Source organism: Buteo buteo, chromosome 7 (genome assembly GCF_964188355.1).
Source record: "Buteo buteo chromosome 7, bButBut1.hap1.1, whole genome shotgun sequence".
Lineage (NCBI taxonomy): Eukaryota > Metazoa > Chordata > Aves > Accipitriformes > Accipitridae > Buteo > Buteo buteo.
The window spans coordinates 13,047,026-13,073,385 of record NC_134177.1 but is presented as its reverse complement, the minus strand read 5'-3'; the positions used below and the strand labels follow the sequence as shown (position 1 = coordinate 13,073,385).

General features: G+C 45.1%; 1 protein-coding gene across 5 annotated transcripts in view; it reads right to left on the bottom strand.

Annotated features, from left to right (window-relative positions):
* Positions 1-26,360, bottom strand: part of LPP (LIM domain containing preferred translocation partner in lipoma) — a 353,262-nt gene that overhangs the window by 181,499 nt on the left and 145,403 nt on the right. For all 5 annotated transcript variants that reach the window (XM_075031622.1, XM_075031623.1, XM_075031621.1 and 2 more), the window contains one exon: positions 8,531-8,643. In XM_075031622.1, coding sequence (XP_074887723.1) covers positions 8,531-8,643 — 113 coding nt within the window. The remainder of the gene's footprint in view (positions 1-8,530; positions 8,644-26,360) is intronic.

Sequence of the window (26,360 nt, the reverse complement as noted above, 5' to 3'; positions counted from 1 at the left end):
ACTTCTGCAGAGAAAGTACATTCCCTACCTGAATGTCTTTAAGAGGCTCACTTGACCTTAGCATCGACCAAACGCCGCTCCCAGAGGGCAGCCCTACCACTACCCACGGAAGCGCTGACGCCCTGCACAGACCTCAGCAGTGGCGTCTTTTGGGAACAGGCAGAAGGGTATTGCAGGGCAGAACCAGGGGAATTTGCAGAGCCAGAGACAGGGGGAGGAAGGGGAGAGTGACTCAGGAGTGAGTGGAGTAACAGAGCTGAAGAGGAAGGCTAGACCTGGGACGTGACAAGACATGAGGCTGTTTCCATGGAAGAGAGATGTGGAAATGGGGAGATGGAGAGGGAAGGAGCCGTAGCTCAGGACTGTTGAATGAGAGGAGTTTCTACAGCACCTCTGGTGGAGCTGTCACTTGCTGGCTTCAGCAACACTTTGAGTTGCTACAGCTTTCCCAAACATTTCTATTTTACTTCTCACACCACTAAAAACAACACTAAAAACATCCTATGATGTTTTCCAGATGCTCTTCCTTACCTGTTCTTTGTGTGTTAAAGCTAATCAACATCCTGCATTTTCACCAGCAAATCAAATCTGAAAAATACCACTGTAGGGAATGGTCCTGCAAAGATGGAGTTTAATGGCAGCAGACACTTAAAATCATGCCTGCCCTTCTGTTCTGGAACAAATTCCTCCAGTTCTGGCTACAACAACATTTCTCATTGGTATTTCTGCCACCTTTCAGCTTGCTTAGACACTGTGCCACATGTTCTTCACAGAGGCAATATTTTCTGACAACAAAACCACCCGTCATGGCAGCTGAAGCTGTTTTTCACCAGCAACAGAAACTGAAAAACAGAGACAGGAACCTGCATCTCAGCCACTTCCATTCTTGGAAATTAGATGCTCTCACAACTTCTCCATATCCACATCTCATTACTGCCAGGCAAAATTTGCATCAAAAATAGGATGAAGTTTGCCCTACTCCTTGAACTACTCCAGGGCTTTAAAACTGCATTTAGACAGACAACCAGATTCTCCAATCAGTATAGCTGTATTTCCTTTCATCTTGTTTGACCAAAGCTCATTTCTCTACTGCACAGGATCACAGTACTTAAAAGCACCAAAACCAAGGTGGGAATCTGACTCTGCTCTATCACGTTCCAGCCTACCACCATGCTCAAGCTGCGTGGAAAGACTTTGACTTTCTAAACCACATCTTCCAATCCCAGCCAGCTTCATAGAAAAGGCGTAATAGTTTGTCTGCTGCAATTTTTAGAATTCCTTCTTGCTACTGACAGTCTGTCTGTCTTAGTCTTGCCGCTGCATTACAGTTCCCTAATGCAACACAGGCTACCCAGGATTTGACACAGGAGCAACCGATCTTGCAAGACATCTTTCCTAGGACCTGCTAATCCAACAGAAGATTTGAATAGCACTCAGAAACGAGAAGAATGGAAGCTTCTTCAATTCTGATCATGTTACCTCACTCTCTTCCATCACTCAGCTCATCTGTTTTGATGGGAGAATTCCCATATCATCATTATCTTTTTATTTTCCCTCTGCTTAAACAATTCTACCTTGGATACAATGATGTTTTTGCTTCCTTTTTGTCTGTCACAGGCCAATACTAGCTCTGACAGGATAAAATTGGCTCCTTTTTCTGCACGCTATCCATGCCTCCCCTATTACTTTCCACATTCACGTCTCTATTATCCATGGGCGGATAATCCAGGTTACAGATTAACCTCTCTGCAGGTGCCAGCAGTGAACCTGATTCCAGCACCGGCCGTGTGACGGTGTCCCACGAAGACACCCACACGAGCCAGGAGGTGCCCACCAGGGCTTGTAACCTTGGGCCCAGCACCGGGGGACCACAGCCCGCTGTTTGGACCCAAGCCGGCACATGTGCATAACACTGCCCTGTGTCTTAACCTGCGATGGTTTTAGCTTGATGATCTCTGACCATCGTAATCAGCAACATCTCTGACCTTTCTGTTTCCTATCACAACTTCTTAGATGGTCCCATATCCTTATTTACATATGATCTGTATTAGGCTTTTGCTTTCTTCTGCTCCCTCACCTCATCACCCGCTGTATAGCAGATTATCAAAAGCCGCTCTGTTCCATCTCCAAAAGCGTCTCGCAGCCTCAGTCACAACCCTCCTCCCAACGAAGGCACGAGTGTGCACCAGTGCAGGTCCTGGCGCATCCTGTGTGCTATGTTACTATATTAAATAATAGCATAACAAATACATTAAATAACGCAGTAATAAGCATGATGAAAATAATGAGCACAGTTAACTGTTTGGATCCCTGCTTCCTTTGTAGCCCTTGCCGAGAGGTTTAGCTATTAAAGGCTGTATTGCATTATAACATTGCCAAGATATTAATAGTCAGGCAGAGAGGTGAATGGCAGGCTTACGCCGTACAATTAAAACTTTTCCAGTTTACCCTTTCAGTAAAATTTGTGGTTTATAATAAGCATCTTTGTCTATTCTGAAGAGAGTAAGGATTGGAAAGTTACACAGATGGGAACAGAGGTTCATTAAAGATTTAAAATAGAATGTGGTTTGGCATTGTAAAACAAACATGCGTATAAGATGGGTTGCATCAAGAGCTGCCTGAAAGAAATGCTCAGTGTTCCTTTTTTCTTGTGATCCTGGATCTACTGGTCATGCTACCCACAGAAAGGGATAAAAAAGCAGCAGGGATAAAATGTGCACGCTTGTTCCCTAATAACATGGAGCTCTGCTCTATATCCCCACTCATTATGCATTTCTCATACACTTATAGTGTGTGTGTGTGTATATATATGCATACAAGAAAAACATACATTTTATCGATCACGCATCCAGATAGTCATCATCATATACAGACTTCATATTACTGATTTTTCACACCTTAGTGCCTAGAAACCCCTATTATAGAGCAAAGATGTATTGACCTGTAGACACCCTGTGAGCATTTAAACATGCAGAGAGCATACATGCTATTTGTTCAAGTCTAATTCAGAGCACAGCACATTCCTGTTTCTCAAACACACGAGGAAGGCAGAAGAAGGGAGACAGATCAAAAGCATTCCTGCAAAGCCAAGGTTTGAATAAGAGGGTTAACATTACCAGGTAATTTATTTATACTGTTGGACACGGCTTCAATTTAGATAAAAGGCTAGTTGCTTATCACATGGATTTTAATGAATCAGGTTAGGAGTTCCAGAAATCTGCAAAAGCTGGATCTCAAATGGCAAGCGGTACATGCAGACTATGGCTTTATTTACAGAGTCACTGGGAGCTACTGCTGCTTGCCCGGAGCCAGGCAGCCCTGCCGGCAGCTAGAGCTGCGCTGCATTACCGATGTTCCTCACCAGCGAGCACCTACACCCAGGCCAATAATCCTGATGATTAACAAAATCTAGCACTAGAGGGAGGCTGAACACATGTTCTGCTCTCTTTGGCCTTTTCAGCTTCTCCAAACATTAAAAGGCAGGCGATTGATTTAAAGCAAACCCAGCACCCAGGCAGAGCCCAGCTGCCACGCCGCTGAGCAGGAGACGTGCTATTTAAGGCAGCACCCCCTGTAGGCAAAAATCACGCTCTTCCCTCCCCAACTATTTGTCAATATGTGCATCCAAAATTAAAAAAAAAAAAAAAATACACACAAAAAAATATTCCTCCATTCCGGCTGTTTCCTTAGCTGGTGAGTCACAGCCCACGAAGAGGCACCACTGCCGCCGCTCGCCAGGAGGGAGTCAGACAGCAAAATGCCTGGCAACCTCCTCCGTAACAAGGATGAGGCTCTCGCTGCTCGCATCTATCAACACGTTCCCACCTTCTCCCAGGCGTGAGCGCTAGGTAAAAGCGAGCTGGGTCTCCTCTGAACAGCCTTGCAGAGGAAGGCGCATATGCCTTCAGACTGCGTTTCGGCATTTCTCCTTCCAAAATTCCTTGGCGATAGGAATTTGAGCCCCTTGGCTCATTTTCTGCGTATCGCAACAGGATGATACAACCATTGAGTCCACTCAGTCTGAACATGGGAACAGTTCCCTGCCCACGTAGCTGCAGCACTGCAGCCCCTCCATGCATAGGTGGTTATAACAAGAACCGGTATATTAACCTATTTTATATTGCACTTCATGCAACTGTTCAAACTCTGTTTCTTCACTCTAACCCCCATCCTAAACCACTTCTGCACATCGTCTTTGGCATATACCAAATTCTTACTGTTTTCAGCCGCTGATGGTGTTCACTTATTAATTCACAGTTCTTACAGTAATGAGGCGGTGCAATGTAGCAGACAGAATTGCTCTGGGACGCAGGAGATCTAGGTCCTATTTTTAGTCTGCTGCTGGTCAGCCTGTGACCTAGGCAAAGCACTTTCCCTGCTTCAGCTTTCTTATCAGTGAGAGACTGGTATTTCTTTTGTCAAGTGTTTTGTGGCCTGTCAATAAAAAACACACTGATAACAGCCAGGGGTTGTTGGGAAAGGGGCGATCTCCCAGCTGAATACAAGCCTCTCCTTTCCGTGTTGCAGTAGCATCTAGGGTCCCAAATGAAAATCAGATCCATACTGCAGATGCAGCACCTGCGGGTAATTAGCGGCGATTCGTAAATACATGTTTTTCCAAGGTGGCTGTTGGCAGGTCCGCAGTGGAGGGTCACATCTGCTCTGAGCCACCCAGGTCCTGCCCCAACACAAAACGCTGGACTCTGAACCCCTCCTTTAAGGAGAACTGGTTATTTCAAAGCCAGTGGAGATGTGAAGCCCCCCGCAATACAGCTTATCGAGATGCCCCATAGCACAGACGGCTGCAGAGCCAGCCTTCCTGGCCACGGGACGCAGGGTAGGGACCAGCTTTTCACACTGCCGTGCTCAGTCCCCATCCCTGAGCAACCCTGCCTGGCGAGGAAGGAAGAAATTGCTGGCGCCATCAGCAAGGGTCCCTCTCTGTGAGCAAACAAGGGCACTTGAGAGGTTGCTTAAGAGAGTTTTTCACTTTGCTTTCTCTGGCCTGGGCAGAATGCCTGTTTTGAAACTAGAAGGCAAAAAAAAAAAAAAAAAAAAAAAAAAAAATCTGCCTCCCTCCCTCCCAGATCTATCTATTTCCCTTTGACAAACAGTGATTTCATTTTTCTTCCCATCCAGGATTTATTTTTTTTTTCTCTTTTAAACTGAGCCCAAGCCAACGTGGCAAAAGGCTCCTTGCTCATGTCCTTATTTGTCAAACACACCATCACCGCGCCCTCACCACCATTCTGGGAACAAGCCCTCGCCTTCGCCGGCTGACTTCAGCCAAAGGGGAACTTCCCAACACAACTCTCCCCCAGCCCCAACGCACTCTTCTTTAAAATAAACCTTTCCTTTTCTTTTTTTTTTTAAAAAGCATTACAGTTTATAAGAAAAGAGTTTAAATTTCCTTCCCTTTTCCTCCCTAGCCCTGCTGTGAATCCAAATATGACGGATCTAGATGGGAAAACAGAAATTACAAGAAAGTGCCAGATCTGCTGCAAAGGTATTTCACAACCCAGTCCTCCTCTGATTGCCATGGGAGCATAAGCACCTCAAGGGAAGTCAGATACTAAAGTACCTTTTTGGATCTGATCCTAAGTGGCCAGTTCCACTGTCCAAATAGAGATCCAGAGATAAACAGGCCTATGAAAACTGGGCATTATTATTTTAACTGCTGCTCTTAAGCTACAACTGCGCAGCTTTTACTTTCTGCTAACACTAACGCACGAAATGATAATAAACTAAACATATATATATTCTGCTGCCCTCATCAACTTAACACCTAGTATAAAAAGCTTTACCTGGAGCCACAGCACACATATTTCATAAGCTGTCATCAGCACTCTGCCATCCAGAGAGAAATTTCTGTTGTAAAGGGGACGATTTGCTGGAGCAGATAAATTTCAAACTCTGGAGTAAATCCGGAGGGCTCGCACCAGGTCTGCAGGAGCCGAACCGCGGCAGGCAGCAGCCTCAGATCTGGTCCTTGCTCAGGAGAGGGTCATCTGCTCAGCACTTACAACCAGCAACGGGGAAACTGAGGCATGGAAATTAAGTGGCCTGGCATCGGAGAGCAGTCAGGCTTGGCTTTAGTTTGGTGGAGCCCAATCCAACACATGCTCATGAGATCCCTGCCTTCGGGCAACCCTGTCCTGAGGGCTGAGAAAGGATTCACAGCAGAAGGAACACAGCCACCGCTCGTTCTGCTCCTTCAGCACAGGAGCCTCTGCCCGGCGTTGTGAAAATGGTTGTGTTCAACAATCATTGTGCATTCAACAATGCACAAAGGCATCGAGCAGCTTTCTCCATCGCCACCTGCCCTTTTCCCTCATCTCTCGGGCTTTACGTCTCGCTTCAGCATGGCTTTTGCTGCTCCTGCAAGATAAGGAGCTGATCTTGCAGCACGAGACCCGTTGGCTCCCGACTTAGCCCTGGCTTTGGTCTGCTCCCAATCTCCTTCAGAGGACGGAAGGGAAAAGAAAGGGGAAAAAGGTGTCAAGAGAGCACAGATTAAAGGCAGGGACCCGTGCCTGCTGCACAGAGTACATCTGGGGGTCATGACAGGCGGGAGTGCTGGGGTATGGCTGGTAGGCTTGCCTTCCTCCAAACAGGACGCCACACGAAGGAATCTCGCTCTCCTGCCAAAACCCAATGCTGTGAACACGGCTCTAGCCCCAGCTTCCCAAAGCCAGAGAGAAAGGGTGTGAAAAATAGCAATTTCATGAGCTCAGCAGGGAAGAGCCACCCCGTCGAGTGGTTCTACCAAGGGGCACGTCCCAGTGACAGCCCTGAGCGGCTCAGGCACATCTTTGGACCCATCGCAGAAGGGAGGCATGAGGAGCTGAAGACACGAGCCCCTTCCAACAAACACGGCGAGGTCCCCTCCTTGGGTGACCCGGCAAGGGGGAAGCCTGACCCCAGAGAAGCACGTGAGGTGCCGCAACCCCTTGCCGCTGCCCAGGCTCCTGCGCAGGCAGCCATGCAGGCAGGACTCTGCCCTCGCCAGGAGCCTGCTGCATCGCCGCTTCCCAGGACGGTCTGGAAGCTCCCCTGCTCCCGTGGGGTCCATTCTTCTCAGAGAGATAAGAGACAGAACAACACTTGCTGGGGAATTACTTCATTCCCCCAAGGCTGGGAAAAAGCCATGCTCCGCACTTGGCTAATGTCCCTGATGGCTGCAGCCTTTCCTGGCAAGGGACAACACAATCCTCGTTAACCCCTTCCCTCTCAAAGGCTGCTTGTAATGCTGAACAGGTTGCAGGAACATGCTGAGACTTCGTGATAGCATCTGAACATCTCGCCACAGGCAAGAGATCACAGGAAGCCCACGAGGGAGGGAAATGTTTTCTTTTTAGAGAGGCATAAAGTAGACGAATTGACTCTAGAGTTTGTGGTGGAATCAGGAACTAAGCCAGGTCTCTTGAATCCTGTTTAATGTCTGCCCACTAGCCAATTCTCAGGTTCAAACCCATTGAAGGACACAGGACTGCCACAACCTTCCAGGGTCCTCAAGGGCAGCCCCGTGGCTGTGGATATGTGGTTACACAACTCTCACCAGCCTCGAACCTAGATTAGGCTCGCTTTGCTCTCACTCCTCCTCCCAGAAGGCTCTTCCACACCTTTGCAGCCTCGGTGCTTAGAAACTTTCTAAACACCAGCATGAAGGTACTTCTGGCAAGCTCACCCTCTCCTGTTCCTGCACCAACACTCACCCAGAGCTGAAACATTTCTTCTTCTCTGGTGCTTATTCCCCAAAGGTGCTTCAAATTTGCAACCATACCCCCTCCTTGGCCTTCCTTTTGCTCAGCTAACAAGCCAAACTCTTCTGGTCTCCACTGGCAAGATCAGCTCCTCACTCCCTGATGTCTGTCCCTGCAGTCTGAATATACCTGTCTTGAACGTGCTTGAGCTAACACAAGAGTACCTGGCACCCCAGGCAAGCTGGCGATGTCTGCATAAAGGTGTTCATACCTTTCAAAGGTGTTCAAGGCATGTCCCCATCCACACAGGACATGCCATCATCACCTGATGCATCTTAGAAGTTGCACTTTCATCCAGATGGCAAATCTAGAGGATCCAAGCCAGCAAAAAGGGGGTGAAAAGGGTCTCAAGTGACATCACTGGAGCCTGGGCCAGGGCTTATTTGCTCCACTTAATTTTAGGCTTCTAAACAAAGCACTTTTAGGATCAGATTACTGCCCTAAAGTCTCTCCACAGTCCATGAAAGAGATGGCTCTTCCAGAAAACAATTCATTCTGGGAAGGTTTCACTCCCATCCGCCATCACAAGGACATCAGGCAATTAGTCTTCTAATTCAAGCCGGATGGGAAAAATCCTTTAATAGCTCTGCAAGTTTTGAATGGAAATATTCCCTACTTGGGAAACACAGCTTGCTAAAGCTGACTTGGTTGTTCCTGACACATGATTTCTAACCACAGCACTTTGCCACCTCATTTTATTATCATCCATTCATTTCCACAATTTTTGGATCAGTTCTGCATGAATGATGAAATTCTTCTCTTCCTACCTGCACATTGAAAGTAACATCATCCAGAGCGGGTGGGGGGGGGAAGGCACCTTGTGATGATGTGATGTTCCCGAGGTCATCCACAGGAGGTGGGGGTGGAGGAAGGAAGTCCCCTAGGAGAGAAAATGGGAGAACTTAGACTCACCAGCATTTCCCCGCATCATGACAGGCATGATCAGGATGAACCCTGCAATATTCACAGCTCTGCCATCGGTTTTGTGGCACAGGAAGTAACACAGCATTTAACCATTAAATGCTCAGCTGCGCCCCTCGCTGCTTCAGGAGATGGCCACAACAGCTTGGCAATGTTGGCAGATCGCTTCGAGGTGCTCAGACCCCACAGAAGGGGTCACCAGCAGAAGGTGACTTGCCACAAAGCCTGAAGGCACCAACAACCAGCCCCACAGATAGAAGCTCGCATCTCAAACCTGCTGCATGCGACTACAAAACTTGCAATAATGAACGCCCCATGTCCAGCCTTGCAATGGATCCCATCCAATTCATCCCCTTGTGTGCTAAATTATGCCAGCTCTTCTTGATTATTAGAAAGACAGCACTGTCTGCTGTCTAGAAGCAGGGATTCCCTGTTGCAGAGGATACATGGAGGGCTGGAGCCCAAAATCTAGACCAATCCACCTCCTGCATTCCTGCTGCTGGCAGGCAGCCATGCTCTCTGCATCTCCCTTTTCCTATAGGGACCTCACAGCTTCATATAAAGAACTGCTGGGAAGATCACAGGCTCTTAGTGAAAACAGCCACGTGATGGGCCAGGTGCAAGCTCAGAAGTATCCACCTCTTTTAACTCTGAGGAGGCTTTTTACATAGGGCTGATGTCCAAAATACCTACGCTTTAATTTGCTCATCTTAAACTTCCAAAAGTGCTGATGTGAAGACAAAGCAGCGTACTGGCTGTGAAGCCATCCAGCTTAGCGTAGGGATGGGAGATCTCTCCTTGAGAACTTCATGGGAGGTGGGAGCACAGAGGAGAAAACAAGGACAGAGCAGCACAGGCTGTGGGCAGCAGGACAGCAGGCTCTGAAAGCACCCCCTAAGGATGGAAAAAGGGGCATTTGCCATTAGCAATGGATTTGGCTCCTGGGGAGGCAGCTGCCTGTAATTTGGACCACTTTGGTATATTTTTATTTCTTCTCATAAAGCTTGATGCTGCAAGTAGAGATGTTTGCTGTTGCCTCTCCTGTGTGCAGCATCTGGGATGGAAGTTTAAGATGAGTAAAAGCGTGATATTTCACATGTATAGGAACTGTTGCTTTTGGAGGGTTTTAACCCTTTGGGGAGGAAACATGGACCCCCTACTTGACCGTCCACATCTCCACAAAGTGCCACACTGCGTCCCAGGTGCAGACCCTCGGTGCCATCCCCAAATACCAGCGAGCAGGCTCCAAACCGTTCAGAGAGGTGCTGAGCCAAACCCCAGTGACCCCCAGTCCTCTGGACCACCTGTGCCCAGGCACAGGCACCAGCTGGGCAGCACCGCCGGCACGGCACCTTCGTGCCATTTGCCGTGGGAAGCAGATGGGTCTGCAGCCCTGGAAAGCTTTTCTGCGTGATTTCAAATCACTCTCTAAAAGGCACAAACTCCCCCTAGGACTTTTAGGGAACTTATTTCCCAGGAAAGTAATTCCTTCCCATTTTCCCTGAAGTGAGCATGGATAGGACTCAAAAAACCCCCTCTGAATCCCTTAGAAAGTATCATCCTAAATACAGATGCAAAAAGACAGTTCGAAAACAACACACTGAAAACTAATTTAAGACAACCATGTTGCTCCAATACATAAAATCCCGTGAAACCTACTGGCTCATGATACTACCAAGACTGATTTTTTTTTTTTTAAATTATGTCCAATAACATCTGCAGTATCCTCCTCCTTGCCCTATAATTAATCCAATCTTTTATTTCAAATCATATGAAATACAATACAGAGTAAAAGGAAAAGAAGAAATATTTTGAAATTAATATCTTGGTGTTTAGTTCTAAAAAATGCTGGGATGTTTGAGTGCTAAGTAAACTTTTCTCCTTTGCTCTCAAAATGACTCTCCAACCAACCAACATGATTCTGCAAACAAATTCAACTCCAGCGGACACATACTTCCCAAAGAATACACTTCAGATGATGTTTCTCCAGTTAGTCCCGGCTCTGAAGCCAAAGACTCATCTCCCTGCACAGCACATTAGTCAGACACTCTTGCTTTATTACAACCCTTCAAAACACCTAAGCAAAATCAAGGCAGAGATTGTGTTGAAGGGGACGAGATAAGGAAAAGGACAGGGTTTGTGCATAAACAGAAGGGAAAAATAACAACTGCTATAAGAGAAGGAGAAAACAATGACTGCCAGAACAAACACAAAACAAATACTATTTTGCCCCTTTGGAAGATCTGTTCCTCCCGAAAGAAAAAAACATTGGCAAGATTTTCCAGAAAAGGAGCAAAGGACAGAAACAGAGAAAAGCCCTTTTCTAGAGTTTGGAAGAAAACACTTTTCTTTGCAGTAGGAGACAGCTGGCTTTACTGCATCCCAGCCCAGCTCTGCTGACTCTGTCCTCTGTGTCAGATAAGCTGCTGGCTCCGCTATCCCCACAAATGGGAAGGTTTTTAGATTGGGAAGCAGAGAGCAGATGCCTGATGAACTGGGGGGACCTTGCAGATGTTTGGCCTTTTCCTGGTCCTCTGCGAACAGATGGACTTTTCTCCTTCACAGCTTTAGTTATTTATTCTGCCACTGCACTTTCCTCTTTCCCACACGCAGCCATAGGACCCGATGCTGTTCCCACTGCACTCGCGGGAGAGTATTCCCTCGGATGCAGGAGGGAAAGCTGTTACTGTATTATTATTATTGGCATTGCTGGAAGCCTCCCTCCGGCAGAGAGGGAAGCATGCAAAGACTGTAAAATCTGTGTCCTGAGCAGTGTACGGTTTTAGATGACACGTGGAAGAAACAGGTCTACGTTTGAAGGAGTAAAGGAGGAAAAAAAGCTGAAAGCAAGCCTCCTCTCCCTTTAAGCAGGCTCTCCCTACAATGCACCTCAGGGACCTTCCCTCACCCCCGAAGCTTTGCAAGCCAGATTTCACTTGCTTAGAGCCGGCAAGCCGTGGGAGGAAGCAGAAAAGTCCATGTGCAGGCAGAGCATATCACTGCCACCCACTGCTGACCCCTCCAGTGCCAGCCAGCTACGTGGGGAACCATCTGGGGAAGGGACCGTCCCCTGGTCCGCATGGATGCACCAGCAACGGCGGGAGAAATGGGGCTCTGGGGTTACCAGAGTTAACCGTGGGCTGGTGGAGGACACATCCCACCCTGAGTGCTCAACCTCTCCTGACTGACTTAACCCTGCTGCCCCTCCGTGAATAAGGGATAAGATGGGCAAAAGGCTTATTAGTATTGATTGCTGCTCAGCACCGAGACTGGCATTTTGGTTGACATTCACCTGGCATCAGCCCCAACACTTGGAGGTACTTAAGAGCGACTGCACCGAGCTTCGTCAACGGAGAGACATCAAGGCACCTCCAGAAGGCAATTTATACTTCAAGGCAAGTGAAAGCACCTTCCTACGGCAAGTCCCCCCGCAGAGGCAGCCTGGGGGAGGCACGTTTGCAGGCAGGGAGCCGCATCCTGCCCTTCCTCGCACCGTGGCACAGCCTGCCGTCAGCTCTTGCAATGAGAAATCTCGACCCATTACCATACGTTGAGAGGAGAAAATAAACACTCCTCGTTGCGCCAGCTACTCATTTCTTCTTCTTACAGCTGTGAAGACCGTGAGTCAACCTACAAAGGGGCTGCGCAGTGCGACACATGCGCCAGCTTGGTTATTTCAGATGCAATGGCGCAACGCACCGTGAAACCGCAGCTCTCGGCTCTTCTCTCGGCACCCGTGCCTGCTCCCGCACCGGAGCATCACCCGGTGCAACCATGACAAATGATACCACCAGCACTGGTAATGCTCTCCCCCATATTTTACATACAAGTAACTAGACAGAAATTAAGTGAGTCCGTCATGGCTATGTTGGGAAACTATAGCAGAGCCATAGACAGAAGTGATGCCTCCCAAGCCCCAGCCCAGCTTCTGGGTCCGATCAGATCTGTGCCATGCAGATCTGATCGGACCCAGAAGCATTTGCAAGGTTTTACTCCTCTCTTCCCCAACATTTCTCCTCTTACACTTTCCAAGGAGATTTAGGCATTTCATTATTACACTTTTCAAATGTACAAATAAAAAATTGTTCAAAGCCTTAACAGACATCTACATCAGCACGAGCCTGTCAGGCTGAATAGAAACTCTTAAGATTTTTGTCATTGGCTGCCTGATGCCTTCTGGGTACAAGTACAAGCTGAGAAAAACATCCTGTCTCATGCACCAAGCACCTTTCTCACTTACAGTCTAACCTTTAAATTTTTAAGTGCACTTCAGGTTTTTTGCAGGATCAGGCTCGTGTCTCAAGCCTTTGTCTTCAGGGAGATGTATCTGCCAGTCAACAAATGAATTGCAGCACAGTAATTACCTCCCCCCTTGACTGACACAGTTGTTTAGACATGAAGATTTGCAGCTTTGAAACTTCTAGACATGAAGAAGATCTCATATGTTCAGTAAGAAGAGACTGTTTGGGGGAAAAACCCTCAGAAACACAAAAAAGCAAAACACCATATTTTTCCCTGAAACAATAACTTAATGAAAGCTATCAACCAACAAAACAGGGTTCACACTGGTCTTCCCAGATCTCTGGCTGACATCTGAAGACTATATGCCCAGATGTTTTTCATTTTTCTCCTTCCAAACAAAAATAACCCTTTCTCATCTTCATCTTGATAATTTCTGACTCTGAAGCTGGTTCAGAATCAGTTTTAATCACCTGAAAAACACAGCTCTCCCCTGACTCAGAGACCAGACTAAGGACAGTGACAGAGCAAACCCCCACTGATGTGTTTCCATTCTGATCCAAACAGACTCCATTTGGCAAAGCACTGAGCAGATACAGGCACCTCCTTCTACTCCAGAAAGCCAAAATTTGCAATTTGAGGGTGATCTACATTGAAACAATGAAGATTTACACTTAAGCCCTAATTCGTTTAGCACTGGGCTAAAATCCTTTTGATCGAGGCTACCATGAACCTGTATTCCACAATAACCACTGCAAAAACCTGCACGGTATCACAGTATTACTAAGTGGTCTGGGAAACTTCATACTGCGAAAGTGATGCCACAGGATTTTTATAGAAAACTTCAGCTAGATATGACCTGGTGACTCTTAGGTGTGAACACATGTCTTACTAAGTTTCCCAAAATGAACATTTTCCTGTAACATCTGTATTTAACACACAACACTGGACAAGGAAAGCACACGATTAAAATCATGATTTGTGTTGGTGCATCCTCGATGAAAACCATGTCGTGAAGGGCCACCAACACCACGTCAGTGCAGGGGGAACCATCGCATGATTACACACCAGCTCCACAGTCTACCTAAATATACCACATTGGGCTGTGGTTCCTAAAATAAAGCAGCTCCACCAACCCAAAGTACTGTTTAAATTACCACTCTCTTACCAATCACTAATCCTACCATTTGAACTACTTTTGCTAATCAGCTACTGTATTAATAAGCAGGAGGGAGAAAAAAAAAAAAAACCACACTGGCTAATTTCACCTTCAGCGTTTAAAAAAGGAATACTGAGTCTGTCAGGTAGTTGCACTGAAAATTTACTTCACCACCTGCTAGCTGAAATATTGCTTTTATGGATTTATATTGTATTAAAAGGTCACTGGCTGTTTAAGTCTTAAACAGTTTTAATCATTCTAAAAGTCTCTTAACAGTAAGAAAAGGAAGCTCAGAACAAACAGCAGCAGGGATTCTAATTAAAAGGGCCAATTCATCTAATTTTATTTGGGGTTAATTATTCAGGATTCACTCTCTGATGTGTAAGGAATAGCAATTAGTAATTTTAGTGATTTGAGGAACATTGGAGGTGTAATCAGTTAAAATGAGTGAGTGTTTACAACACAAGATGTTGAATTAGTTTCTCCCAGCTGGAGAACAGGAACATTAGTCCCCTACAGTTCAGGACTATGAATAGCAGTCCTGCTTAAAATATTCTCTTCAAATAAGAAAAAAAAACCACACGCCAACAATTATCTAGCAATTTTGTTTACTACATGGAAAGTCAATAGGTAACGTGCACCATGGCAGCTTATGCATCCTCACCTTCACCCCACCATCCGACTACCCAAACCCCTGGGATTCATTGGAAACAATTCCCAGCATTTTCCTATCTGTACAACTTCAGCCAGACTACCACCCTCCTGCCACGCTGCCTTTTACCACAGCTAGCTGAGATAATGAAAGAAGCAGCCTGTGAAACTTTAAAATGTTAATTAACTTTGGTGGTTAAATATACAGAGGAAAAATGACCATGCGCTTAACTTAAAACCTCTAGGTACAATTCCTCCTGCAAATGCAAATCCAAAATAGCTCCATTGGAATCACTCTGGATTTCTTCCAGCATTACTACAGCCAGAAAAAGGTACTAAAGCTTTCAGGAGTAGCAGATGAGACTCTGACGGGGACAGAGGAGCCATGTGGGAGAGTGCCAATGGGGAGATCCGACAGTGGCTGCTTTGACATTTGGGTTTGAGCTGAGGCAGCAGCTCAAAAGCCATTTTTTTCCACCTCTCAAGAGGTAACTAGGTTTTACCACCATTTAGGCATAGCCAGCTGCTTCAGTGGGACTGGAGCTGGACCCCTTGCATTGCCTACAAGTTTGTGACTGCTAGAAGGAGCGGCGTTGGCACACCACGCCAGGCTCAGTTCAAGTGATGCAGCTTTTATTGAGCAACTTGATTTAGCACAAACGGATGCTATCTTTAGAGTCCTGTACGCAGATCTTTCACTCCAGCTCTGGTCACCAGCGGGGAAAATCCCACCCAACTCTGGTTCATGTTAGAACTCACTGACCTCCCTCTCAAAACACCCCAAAGGCAGTAATTAGCACGAGGGTAGCAAACAAGGGCTCAGTTCCCCAAATTATGCAAAATCTCAGCCACTTCGCCACAGTGGATGCCCCTCATTGTGAAAACAACGCTTTTTTTTTTTTTTTTTTTTATGAGACTGCGTTTTTATTCAGCTTGTGTCTGTAGACACCTAGCCGTGCCAACCTTCCCAGCAAAATGCAACCGATGCTACTGCAGCCCCAATGGTTGCAGGGTAGGGGGAAGCAGGTATATCCACATGCCAGGTTGTTTTCCCCCATGCACATAAGCTGAACGCCCTATACATCGTACGCTCACGATACATGCTGCTAAGTACAAAGGCATCAATAAAAGGCTACATTTTGATTCTTCAACTTAATTTTCCATATGACTTTGGGGCAAAGCATTTCAGCTAATGTCCCACACCGACCTCTTTGCAATAGAGATGACTTATTTTGCTCACCTCAGAAACCTGTTTTGTAAACATGATGCAAATAAGCCAGTTCTGCTCCTGCTCAGATCACATTATATGTAACGGTTATCTCTGTAACGCTGATATCTGCTTAGAGGAGGTCTGCTAGTATTGGAACTCAGCTCTATGGAAAATAAATCAGTACTTTACTAAAGCTTAGTGAAGGACTAAAGTTGACCCAATGCAAGAAACAGCCCACGGCACTGTAAAACTTTAATTAAAATATGTGCTAAAATAGAAGGAGGAAGAAGAGACATAAGATTAACAGAAAAGCTCTAAGTACCGTTCCTTGTCATAGACTTCTTTTAGGACTTTGGGGATGTCACCTAGTCCCACTGTCCCTCTGTCCATGGGCATGTAAAGCCTTTCTTTGCCTTCTCTCCAGTGTTTATTTGTAGACATAAGGATAGAGTCCGTCTTACTTGGTCTGTACAGCAATTAGTACAATGAGATCCCGCTTTCGGTTGCAGCTGCTCAGGTCCAATAATGGGAACAAATGTAGTTCCAAATAATTAAAAAAAAAATTATAGCAAACAGCCTGCTGAGATGGAAAGATTTCAACACAAACAACTGGAAATATGCTAGAAATCAGGGCATCGAAGTCAGAAGAGCAAACCCTGTCCTCAGAGGGGAAACATGGGCTGCATTCCGACACACCATCCCTCTCCTCTGCAGAGCTAAAGATCCATGAAACAACTCCAGAAGGGAAACGCTGCCTCACTCAGAACAAAACTGAAACAGGTTATCTGTTTGTTTATTAGATTATGGTGTTCAACTCATTTGCTCATTGCTAAGAGCTCCTGACAAGAGTTGACATATGCATTAATTTACTAAAGAGGGCTGTTGCGAAGGAATTGAAAAAGAAAAAAAAGAGCTACACCACTGGATTAAGACCTCGTTCTCCCTGGCTGTTGTTGCATGGCACAATCAAAATGAATCTGGATTTTCGGTCAGCTTTCTCCCCTGAGGAGGAGGCAGCCAGGGAAGATGGGGACCGTGTCCTTCACATACATCCTTTCTTATCTCCAACCAAACACTCTCTGTGCCTAGTGATGAAATACAAAACACTCCACAGATCACAAAAAAACACCTCCCAGAGCTCTTTACTGCCAAGGGAATTCCTCAAGTTCTGGAAGCTGCAGCCAACAAGTTTTAAGCAATCTCAGGCTCATCTTTGCCTATAACTGTTTTTGTGTTGTTTTCCCACTTTGGAGATGAATTGCGATCCGAGTGGTCAGAGGAAACCCAATGTGTGCTGTAGCCTTGGCTTGAGCCTCGGAGCCAGCAGTGGTTCGTGCTGCAGAACATCTGGAAGCGCTGGATCGATTCTGCTTGCCTAGCACACAAAGGAGAGGAGCAACAAAAACCACTGCCGTAACCAGACCATTTCCCTGTGTGATGGGGTCAAGCTTCTTGCAAAGTGTCCTCTTCACAAAGTCTTCTGCTGCTGGCTTGAGAAACTGGAGCAAAAACACCAAGTAGGAAATGCATACATGGCTCTCAGATGAAGTGATCAAACAAATCCCTGTAAACTGATTTTCAAACTGGCTCATTTAGTTCCTCCCATCCTCTTCCCCACCCCTCTCTATGTAACTCTCATAAACATCCAAACTTGGAAAGATTAAAGCAAAACATGTGTCTTTATCAGATATGTCTTAGTTCACTGTTTTCAGCAAGACAAACAGCCCTGGCTTTCTTCCTTCTATTGCAATTAGTCAGTGCTACTGGGGACCAGAAAAAGTAGCTAGATTTTCTTCCTGCTACAAAATTAATCACTTTCTTATTCACCAGTGTAACAGTTGAATAATAAATTACATCCTTAATCCCTGAAGATAATTTCAGATAAAATTAAATGTTGGATAAATAGAATTCACCTCTATCATCTTCTTCCAAAGTAAATAACTAATGCTTTGTATCTCATCTCCATATATAAATTTATATAAATATATATTTATATGGAGTGGTGGTGGTTTAATATATATTTATATGGAGTGGTGGTGGATTTTGTGGAGGGAGTTTGGTTCCTTTCACTGGTACCTACTAGAAATGTCACACATGATCTGGCTAGACCATGGAAGAGAAATGGGATTATAACCAAAAGAAAAAGGAAAAAAAAGGGGGGGAGGAGGAGGCATATCTTCCCCTGGGTAGATTCCACCTGGAGGTGCTCTACATCTTTTCTGCTGTACTTCTGGATAACAGAGAAGGCAGAGGAGAAAAAAAATTATGTGGGCTTTCTCTCTGAGCTGAATTTTACCCTAAAACACTGATGCATAAGCTTTCTGAACCAACGATCACTGCCCAACACCCCAAAGTTACTATACACACTTACATCTGCAGTTATTGCCATATTTTGAGCAGAAATGCTTTAAAATTTAAAACTGAATTTTGCATAATTCAACAAAGTAACTGGTTAGGAAACAACATGCTAAACTGACTTTTTAGATAAGTAACTACATTTATATTTTCCGTATTCCACAAAATCCCAGAAGCGTGGTGGGGAAAGCAAGAGGAGAGAGAGCACTTCCCATCAGGAGTATCCTAAAGCGGGCGAGGAAGAAGCACATGACAGAGGCACAGAAAGGACTTCCCAAGGATGAGAATGACATTCCCATTCATGACACTGATGATATTAAAATTCACTCCCTAAACTGACCCAAGCAGACTGCCTATTCTCAGAATAGAAGCAGGGATAAATGGTGGCAGCATGGTACCCGTGCAGGTTTTGGGGGACACGTGGCTCTCATCTTGCATTCCCAGCAGGACTGACCATGGTATTGTAGTTATCCAAGCACACATTCCAAACTTCTGACCATTTTGAGAAAGCAGTTGCTCAAACCAGCAGTTTTACTGTAACTCTGCTCAGGATATGGTGCCTCCCTTCCAGAGAAAAAGTATTAAGGTCTGGCAGCAGCCCAGGGTAACTGAGAGGGCGCCCGTGCAGTAAAACATACCACACCAAAAGCAGGGTCAATTATTTGGTGTAGAGAAACCTGTGTGAGACAGTTTTCAGACTGAATTAAAACTTTTCTATTTAACTAACAGAAAATGAATTACTGAAATATTTGTGGACATTGTTAAAAGGAAAAATGCGGAAGAAAATTAAAATCTTCTTCAAAGATTGTGGTTTTGTTTGAAAAGGCAGACATTTTATTCTTGAAATAAAATGTTGTGGAAAAAAATGATAACAAACTGTAGTAACATACTGCTACAGTTTCTAGGCTGGACTTCTGAAATCTTCACGAATCCCAAGCACAAATACAGGCTGGGCGATGAGTGGATTGAGAGCAGCCCTTTGGAGAAGGAGTTGGGGGTGTTGGTTGACGAGAAGCTCAACATGACCTGGCAAAGTGCGTTTGCAGCCCAGAAAGCCAGCTGTATCCTGGGCTGCATCAAAAGAAGTGTGACCAGCAGATTGAGGGAGGTGATTCTCCCCCTCTGGTCTGCTCTCGTGAGACCCCACGTGGAGTACTGCATTCAGCTCTGGGGCCTCCAACATGAGAAGGACATGGACCTGTTGGAGTGAGTCCAGAGGAGGGCCATGAAGATGACCAGAGGGCTGGAGCACTTCTATGAAGACAGGCTGAGAGAGTTGGGGTTGTTCAGCCTGGAGAAGAGAAGGCTCCAGGGAGACCTTATAGCAGCCTCCGGTACCTAAAGGGGGCCTACAAGAAAGCCAGAGAGGGACTTTTTACAAGGGCATGTTCATGACAGGAGAAGGGTAGCGGCTTTAAACTGAAAGAGGGTAGATTTAGACTAGACATTAGGACGAAGTTTATTACTGTGAGGGTGGTGAGGCACTGGAACAGGTTGCCCAGAGATGCTGTGGATGCCCCATCCCTGGCAGTGTTCAAGGCCAGGTTGGATGGGGCTTTGAGCAACCTGGTCTAGTGGAAGGTGTCCCTGCCCATGGCACGGGGTTGGAACTAGATGATCTGTAAGGTCCCTTCCAATCCAAACCATCCTATGATTCTATGATTCACTCTAAGGTTTGGGTTTCCCTCAGAGTTACTTGGACAATTTTAGGCAAAAAAAAATAAAATAGGTTAGATGGGGAATGCCTCTTGATTTTCTTTCATCCTAACTTCTTTTCCAGACTTGCTGCAGGAAAGTGCAAATCCATTCTTTTCAGATTAATGATTGATCTTCATTCTAAATCCCCACTCCAATATTAATAACCTCTCAGAAAACAATTAAATGGATATATTGTTTGAGTGTGTGCTCAGGGAGCAAGAGAAGAGGATAAATCTTCTACGAGCACAAAAACCTCTATCATACTTTGAGGCCTGCTGATGCCTGTAGTGACATACAAAGGTTATTCACTGTAACATATGCATCTCCCCATGCTACCACAAGCACATGCCTGGAACAGTGAATTGGAAGGAGACAGCGCTTAGCAGCACAGGGGAAGAATGGATGATCCATCTCACCTTCTAACAAAAAACCCTCCATCAGTGAGATTGAAAGAGTAGACGTTTTCCTCCATCAGATAGAAGACGCTGCGGGAAGGAGAACAACTTCCAATTTGACATTACAAGCAAGTGCAAAGAGCCAGACAGAACCCAGGCAGGTGCTTTGCTCGGAAATTATTTTAGGGCACAGAGATGCCTGATGTACTGAGGCTTTATGATGAATCATGGAGCCCACGTCATTCGGAGCTGCTTATTATCCCAGTCTCCCTGAGCTCTGAGAATTTTGTAGCCAATGTCTCTACTTTCTTCATGAATGAAAGCAAGAAGAAAAGTGTCTTCTGGGCCAACTGCTCTGGACCGGCTTGTCTCCACACTGCTCAAGGTCAGGGCTTTCTGTAGCAGACTGGTTGCACCCAGCCCCTGGTCTAGATCTCCACCATGACCTAAGCAGTGTCCTGGAGCTGAAGACTATCACTACTCTCTTGCCTTTTTCCAGTCCCAAGTGAAATAAGGAGAAGGTTGTGTTGCTGCTTGCCAGTGTGGGGTTTTTACAGCATAACAGTGAGAAAGCATGCTGTCTGCCCTGGTAAGAGTGCATGTTGAGATATTTAAGGGTGCAGAGTTTTCTTAGAGGACCATCTTTGGCACAGTGAGACAAACTTGAGAGTTATGGCCCTCGTGTCTGCCTAGAGAAGAGGAGAAGCATCCTTTGGAGAGTACTAACCAGCTTTGCTAAACAAAACCAAGCAACAGCAGGTTTTGAAAACTCACACTGCAATTTTGCAATGCATGACTTGTTGCATGCAGTCATCCAAGGTGACTGCTTTATGCAAAAGCAAAGCTCATTCCTAGAGGATTTAAACAATCACAGTCAGATTTCCTCCATGAAAGACACCCGAGCGAATAACAACCTTATTTAAAGAGAAAACATGGCATGTTTGGGTATCTGGGCTCTCATGAAAACAAGAAGTAATCAAGAACACACCTGAGAATGATCTGAAATTAGCCAATGTTTATCTTTCTACACAAAGGAAGAATTTTAAATTTAAAAGTACAGGCATAACCTAGCTTTAAAATCCAGTACCACATCTAGGCAAAACCTAAATGTGGATGTTGAAGATCATTTAAGGGACAGGATTCTCTGCTTTCAAAAGACTGAGAGATTTACTGTATATCCTTATCGGGCCACACATATCACATCATGTCATGGTGATTAGCATCTTGCTTGATTAAAATCTTTAATTCCACTGGATTTAAAAGGCTAGTTTGAGAGCCACTCAGACAAGAGCCCAAGGCTGGAGCTGATCACAAGCACAGGATGGCATGCTCCGACTGCAGCACTGATATCTGCTCCCCTAGTTCTTCAAAATGTTGCAGCTAAAATCATCTAGCCAAGATAGGTAAGCAAAGGTGTGTGTCAGGTCAGCCAGCAAAATCTTTCAAGGCAATGGCTCTGCACTCATCACGAGAAAGAAGATAAAACCTACTTTGGCTCTCCTTTACTATATATTTAACATTTGCAAGAGAAAAATCAGATGACTGCTTAAAGCTTGGGATGATGCACGCCATCTTCAAGCTATTCTTGAGCAAAATGTTTAATGTTTCATGTGGTTTGGAAATGGCTTAAATTCCCTGCTGAATTTTTCATGCCCATACACAATTTAGCCTTTATCAAAAAAATCCCCTTCAATTATGTACTCTGCAGAAAATGCAGAAATTCTTCAGAAGGATTCTAGCGACTTTTTTTCCCCCTTTTTTTTTGTTCGTTGTTTTTCAGCTTGCTAGAGTCTGCATAACATATCCTTGTGGATATGCCCACTGAAGTTATCTGGACTTCACCACTTGTGCTAGTCATAGAAATTCAACTCTGCTTTCTTTCCCTCTCTCTCTCCATGCCTTTATTTTAATTGAGGGGAACAGGAAGAGAAAAGAGCACTGGGGAAGGGCTAAAAGATTGCAAACTTTTGGACAGACCTTGCTTTTTTACCCTGATACACAATAGGGAGCTGTAAATCTGCAGCAGCGGGGCTGCCACGGAGCAAACCCGGCAGGCGGGCAGCCTTTGGGCAGCAAAGCCTGCAGAAGGCACGCCGTTCCCAGTGCAGGAGATGTGGCAGGAAAACAAGGATAATTAGAGCACTGCAATGTGCCAGCTATTCTTGGAGGCAGAACAGCCCCTCAGGAGCTATTGCAGGAGAGCAAAGCGAGGACAGCCGACAGCCCTCGGACCACTCTAACCCACGTCACAGGCATCCCCAGGAACATGAAGCCATCCTCCCCTGTTCTGTCCTGCCAAGCAGCTCAGGCTAAAGATGCCGTCTCTCTGCTGCTTTTGTTCTCTGAACACCTTCATTTTGCTGAGCATACATCCCCTAAGGTTCCAGGAATATTAACATAAGCTACACACACATACTGTTTCAAAGAAGTGATTCCCATAGTTCTCCTATTTTTGGAGATGCATCTTAAAAAAGCTTCCCTAACGTACTGGAACAGGACCCATATTATCTCTTCATAAAATGAATCCAACTTCTAGGCTTCTAAATTCACTGGTAAGCAGTTCAGACTTCCTTTTATACTGTAAGATTTCCTTCCCATAAGACGCAAGATATATTGCCTCAAGGGAAAAGCAGCTTTGTGAAGAGGAAGCTACGTGTGCCAGAATTGTTCTCTCCCATTATTTGCAACATCCTTTCTCCCTCCCATTGTTTTAATAGAGCTGGTCACCAGAAGAACCTGCGGCAAAAAAACACTGATACCCTCAGCAGAGCATCTACCTGACAAGAGCCCCAAACAACATCTGCTCTCCTGCAGAGCCTTCTCGTTGTCCAGAAAACATGTTTTCTGTGCGTGCCCCATATGCAGTTCTGATAGAAACATGACTTCGTTAATAAACTTACTTGCTGCTGTTCCCACCAGAACAACTTTTAAGGAATGAATGGCTCACCCGTAATCTCCCACCTACATATATTTTTGTAGAACTTCATTGAATAGAAGGATGAAGAAGGAAAAAAGAAAGAAAAAACACATTCAGTAGTGACCGGTGCTACAGGAAGTTAAAAAAAATAAATTCAAAAATCTGGTGTCGATGTTCTTACATGTGATCCAGAGAAACATTCCCCTTGTGCATGCACATGGTTGCATGTAGCATAGACTCAGGACACGCTTAAGTTCAAGTGCATGCTTAACTGTTACATCCCACAGGCCTTCAGAAAGCATGTATCAAATTAGGCATTTGTTGAAATGCTTTGCTAAGAAAAAGGATCGGTTTATGTACTTTCCCCAAAGATTCTGCTGAAATGAGGCTGAATGGTTGCAGTGGTACCTCTCAGGAGATCCCCAATTCTTCCCCGAAGTACTCATTTGCTAGGATTTGATTCTTGCACATTCAGCTTTGGGGAATCAGTATGGGAAACTGGGACCAGGGAATTTGCAGCATTAGAAATGACAGTATTACCACGTGTAGCTAACGTAACCACAAATCCCTCCCACTGATCCAGATCACGCACCCCACCAGGGCCACTGACGTCTCTGCAATTCCTTTTAAAATCTCCTCTAAGGGGTATAATCTCCCCAAATTCAAGCAGACGGAAATCCAGGGTTCCTTCAAATCAGAAACTGCTTGATTTGGGACAAAAGGAATCTGCTGCCAGGAGGACTGAATGGAGTTGCTAAAAATAAGCAAATATTCCCAGTGTTTCTGCACTCCTCTCCCTGAAGTGAAATGATCAAGAGGATGAATTTTAGAGTATGCACAGTTTTAATGTGAAAAAAACCAAGTTGCATCTTAGCTTTTAAGCAAAGACCAGATGGAAAGTCTATCATTAGAAATGCCAAAGGGAGAATACACTCAAAGTTCGCTCCGGGATGGAAAGGTCATTTCTAGTCATCCTTGTTTTAAATGCTCAGAAGCACTCAAGTCTTTTGTAATAAGATGGTTTTCTTTCAGTTTATCAACTTGATTTCCTCCAAAGTAAAATAAAAAAACTCCAAAACAAAACAAAAATCACCAAACAATACAAGACACAAACTTTAAAGGCAGGCGCCAGCTCTCTTTCTTCCTCTCCAGAGCAAAAGAGTCATTAAATTTTTAATGAATTATTGTTTAGATGACAAGAAATGCCATGAAGATGATCTGTTGATTCCACCCAGGCATGTTTACTTAGAGCTTCACAGGGAGATTTATGAGAAGACAGGCAACAGACAATGTGTCAATGAAGTCTGAGGGGCAACGCTTCGCTTATCAGGTACCGATGTCAATGAAGAAGATGTCAAGCTGATGAGAAATAATCAGGTTTCACCACTGTGTTCAAAGCAACGTCCCAAACCCCCAGTAAAGACCACAGGCCAGGTGACCGATACAAATCCACCAGCCCATTTGCATCGTAACTACCATGGTACTGGTCATAAGATCTGAGAGGCTCAGTCAGAACCTCCTTACGGCTAAAGATGCCTTCTTAACTCTAGTAGCTCACATAGGATGACTAGGAGGAGGCAAAACTGTGACTGGTGATTTTCACCGGAGTTACTAGGGTGACCTGAAGATAACGCAGTGCTTACAGCTTTGCTCCACTTGCTAACTCACACGAGAGCTACAAACACTCAGCTTCAACTGAGGTTTCAGCAGCCCGTAGTCTCCATGTGCCAGCTAACTGTGAAACAAACTCCCTCCCCATTAAGATAAGCCCACAGCTGAAGTACACTATGTGAATAAGCCTGCTGGGACACAGCTTCCAAGCCCTAACAGGAAAATATTTAATCGAAGACAGAAAACTCCATTCTCTTATTTTCCAACAAATATAAAAAAGTACAGAGATATGATGATATAAAATTGGCATTTTCACAGTAAACACATCTGTGTCCTGCTGCAGGTTATTCCCAATAAGAACTGGAGCTACTGGCTAAAGCTGAAAGTACTTTTTCCTTGCAGGCTGTACCTTTTCTCAGCTCTACTGGGCCAGCCCTGACCAAAAGGATCTGGCTTCAGGTCTTCCTTGTGCATAAATAACAAACTTATTTGCAAGGTCCAGATAGCTGCATTTATGTAAATCCACTCAGATGAGCCATCACTGACCTAACTTAGCAGCAACTGGGCTGTGCAAGTGTCAGAGGGAAATGTGACCTGTGGTACCCCTGAATGAATGACAACCAGACAAAACCAAGATTTCATTCCCAAACGCCATGCCAAAACATTGGGATCAGCATACAAATGCTTTGTTTCTTGGCCACTTGCAAATGGTCTTTACTCCATATGAAATAATTAACAAACAAGCACAGACTCCTCCAAGCTCTCTTTAGAAATCTTCTTTTCAAAACACACCCACATTTTAATCATTTACCAGTTGCACTAGAGAAGGAGGAAAAACAAGAAGGTAAGACACCAGAGATGATCAAACCTTCCCTAGTCCCCAAAAATACACATTTGCTGCCTTCCAATGAAGCCTTCCTTGACTAACCATTTTTCTAAGTAGCCAAAAGATTTCACAGTTAAATGCTTATGGAAATAAGATGCATCTTCCTGCTCCTTCTGATGCCTCATGAGTTTTTCCGACTCCTTTCATAAGGAGCTTTCATTACGCTGGGCATGACGGAGCAGAACTGCTACAAGAGAAAGCTCCAATTTCAGCTCCAGCCCGGTCACCGGCCGAATGCCCAGAACCTTCACCACTGCTCTTGGATCACGGGGTAAACAAAAAAAAACAAAACAAGAAAAGGGGATTTTGAGTCCTAACATCAGAACCGCATTTGCTGGACAGGTTTGTTAGAAAAAATAGTCTCTGGATTTTGTGTAAACTAAGCGTATTTGGTCAGGTACTAGGAGATCAAATAGATAGGGAGCCTCACAATTCCCTTCCAGCAGCCTCACGTTTGTGGTGACAACTGCACCTTCCACCGACGAAAGGTGACCTTTAGGCCCTGACATTTAGGCCTAGATTTACCAACTTGCGTTACCTCCGCCTCCAGTTTCA